Genomic DNA, 2,647 nt, shown 5'->3' with positions numbered 1-2,647 from the left:
GCCCAGAGATCCAGTGTAAGTCGTCAGGCATGGACTGCAGAGCCTGGATGTCCTTGGGCGGTAGCAGGATGTCTGGCAGGGGATGGACACCACCTGGGACTTCTGGAAGCAGCTGGGCTCACAGCAGGTCTCCTGACAGCGCCTGTAGTGAGAAGAGGTCAGCTGACAAGTGCTGAGAGAGCAGAAGTCAGTGCTGGGGGAGGAAGAGCCACAGAAGGGAACTGGGTAGCGACGGCAGCCACTCAGGGAGTGGGAAGAAAAGCGTCCAGAGCAGCAGTTGTAGGACATGTTGATAGGAGATGTGAGTTCAACTAAGTTACAGGGAGAAGATTCTGAATTCTAATGTTACCTTCTAGACTGGGACACTTATATACTCTCAGCTGTGGGAGTGGTGTTCTACAGTCATTCTCCACACATTTGCACTCCCTCATTTCCATATGCATTATTGCAAATATTTCTCTTTAATTGCAGAATAATCTTCTCCATTTCATATTTATAGGTAATTTTATTGTGCTGTTATGGCATTAAGACCATGAATGACTCCATTGTCAGAAATGCTATGACTATCAGCTTTTAATGTCATCCATCATGTCCAGAAAAGCATCTACTCTCCTGCCTTTTCCATTTACCTCTGTGTTAGTTGGAGGTTGCTTAGGTGTAAGGATGGAGATCAAGATGAGGACACCTTTTTTTTTTTTAAGATTACGGACAGTGTATTTTTGGTGAAGGACCTAGAGTCTGATCATCTTTGATGGCATTGGTTTTCTTTCACTAAAATATTTTTTTACATATAATAGTATATTTTTCATTACTCCTCATATTCAATGGAAATGGGAAAATACAACAATTGAATGGAAAACATAGGGAAGCCCAGAAAGAAACCTGGATAAGTGTTCAGTAAGTAGAGTCAAAATAAATAAAGGAAATGATTTTCAGTTTATTTTTATTGTTATAATTTAACTTTTTATTGTGATTTGAGTGAAAGTCTACACATCAAATTAATTTTCCATTCAACAATGAATAATGTTTTGTTTTGTGCCACTCATTGCAGACCCCACAATGTAAATGTAACAACAGTTTTCCAACTTCTTCCCTGTGCTTCCCGTTTTCATTTGTCCTTTTTTTTTTCCTATTCTTTTCTACCTTTTGATCTTTATTCCTGGGCAAAAGCTTCTTGTTTGAACTCCTATGATGATTGTTCTAAGGAATGCATACCTTGTGGGCCTGTTTATTGATTGGCTAGTACTTGAGCCATTGGGGTGAGTTTGGTTCTAATCTTCAGGATGTCTAAGGACCATAATCTTGCGGCTTCCAGAAGTCTGTATCAGACCACAAAGTCCGGTCATTTTTTACGATTTTGAATTTTGGTCCATACTTTCCTCCCATTTCTACCCATGATCTTCTATTATGATCTTTTTCAAAGCTGCTGATAGTTATAGCCAATCACCATCTACTCTGGTCTCAGGGGTTTGAAGGCTGGTGTTTGCATCATCTACTAGTCCTTTGTACTAATTTTTTTTTTTTGTGTGTGTGTATGTGTGTCTAATTTTCTTCACTCTTCTTTGCTCTAAATGGGTAATGATCAATAGTTGCAACATAGATGGTCACTCAAAAGGTTTTAAAACTTCAAGTACTGGTCACCAAAGTAGGATGTAGAACACTGTCTTTGTGGACTATTTTGTGCCAAATGACCTTGATTTTCCCAGAGATTATGGTCCTGAGCCGTCAGGCCCAGTGACTCATTCCTTTAAGATGTTTGTTGTGGCTAAGAAGTTTTTATAACTTCGGTCCCTGTATGCTCTACTCTATTCATGAATATATTTGCAGTACACATAAATACAGATATAGATATAGAAATATCCTCTGTCAAACTGATATATATTCATGGGTCTAGTCCCATTCACCTTCCCCCTGTTCGGTTTGAGTATCTATATATCCACTCATATATTATTGCTTTTATTGTTGTTGAAAGACCGTGTATGAAATTGTATTTTCTTTTGTTGCCTTTAATCTTTACTCCTCCCAGTGTAAGGATTTAATTTTGAAGTAGAATCAGAGTGGAGATCAATATGTGCAAATGTGAAATGACTCAGATTCAGACACTTTTGAATGGAGGTCAAAAAACTAGTGACCCTATTGATTGTCTATGAGTAATTCCATATACATGTCTTTCAAATAAAAATGGTTGCAAAATCAATATACATGATGACTTTTCATATTATATACATATAAAATATGAAAAAGCATTATACATATATATTTTTATATATATATACTGTATATGTAAAACCTTTTTACAATTTGTTTAAGATCCTGCTCTCCTAACATAGCCTTGAGAGGGAGAGCTTTCTGAATATTTTTGAAATCAGGTCTCTTTCATATTTTTCTCACTCATTTGAAACATCCATCTTTCCTAGTAGACTTCTGAAAGATTATTTTTCCCATGTAAAATATTCACATATCTTCCTTTTAGTGTCATCTCCAAAAATCTAATAGTTATTAAAGGATTTTCAGAAATTAAGGAAGTATAATCTTAGAGAAAAATTTAGAATTTCAGGAAGGAATAAAGATAATTGAAATATAAGTGAAGTATGTGGTATTGATTGTACGTCACACTGAAACAAATGCATTGAAATTCCTATAATAT

The 2,647-nt window shown here is 36.3% G+C and overlaps 1 protein-coding gene across 1 annotated transcript in view; it reads right to left on the bottom strand.

Moving 5' to 3' along the window:
* Positions 1-288, bottom strand: part of LOC103199283 (keratin-associated protein 13-1-like) — a 68,533-nt gene extending 68,245 nt beyond the window's left edge. The window contains exon 1 of the mRNA XM_007943533.2: positions 3-288. Within this exon, the coding sequence (XP_007941724.2) occupies positions 3-288 (286 nt within the window). The remainder of the gene's footprint in view (positions 1-2) is intronic.
* Between the last annotated feature and the right edge of the window lie 2,359 nt (positions 289-2,647).

This window comes from Orycteropus afer, unplaced genomic scaffold (genome assembly GCF_000298275.1).
Source record: "Orycteropus afer afer isolate SDZICR_OR568_19922 unplaced genomic scaffold, OryAfe1.0 scaffold00108, whole genome shotgun sequence".
Taxonomy (NCBI): Eukaryota; Metazoa; Chordata; class Mammalia; order Tubulidentata; family Orycteropodidae; genus Orycteropus; species Orycteropus afer.
This window is presented reverse-complemented; position numbering and strand designations above follow the sequence as displayed.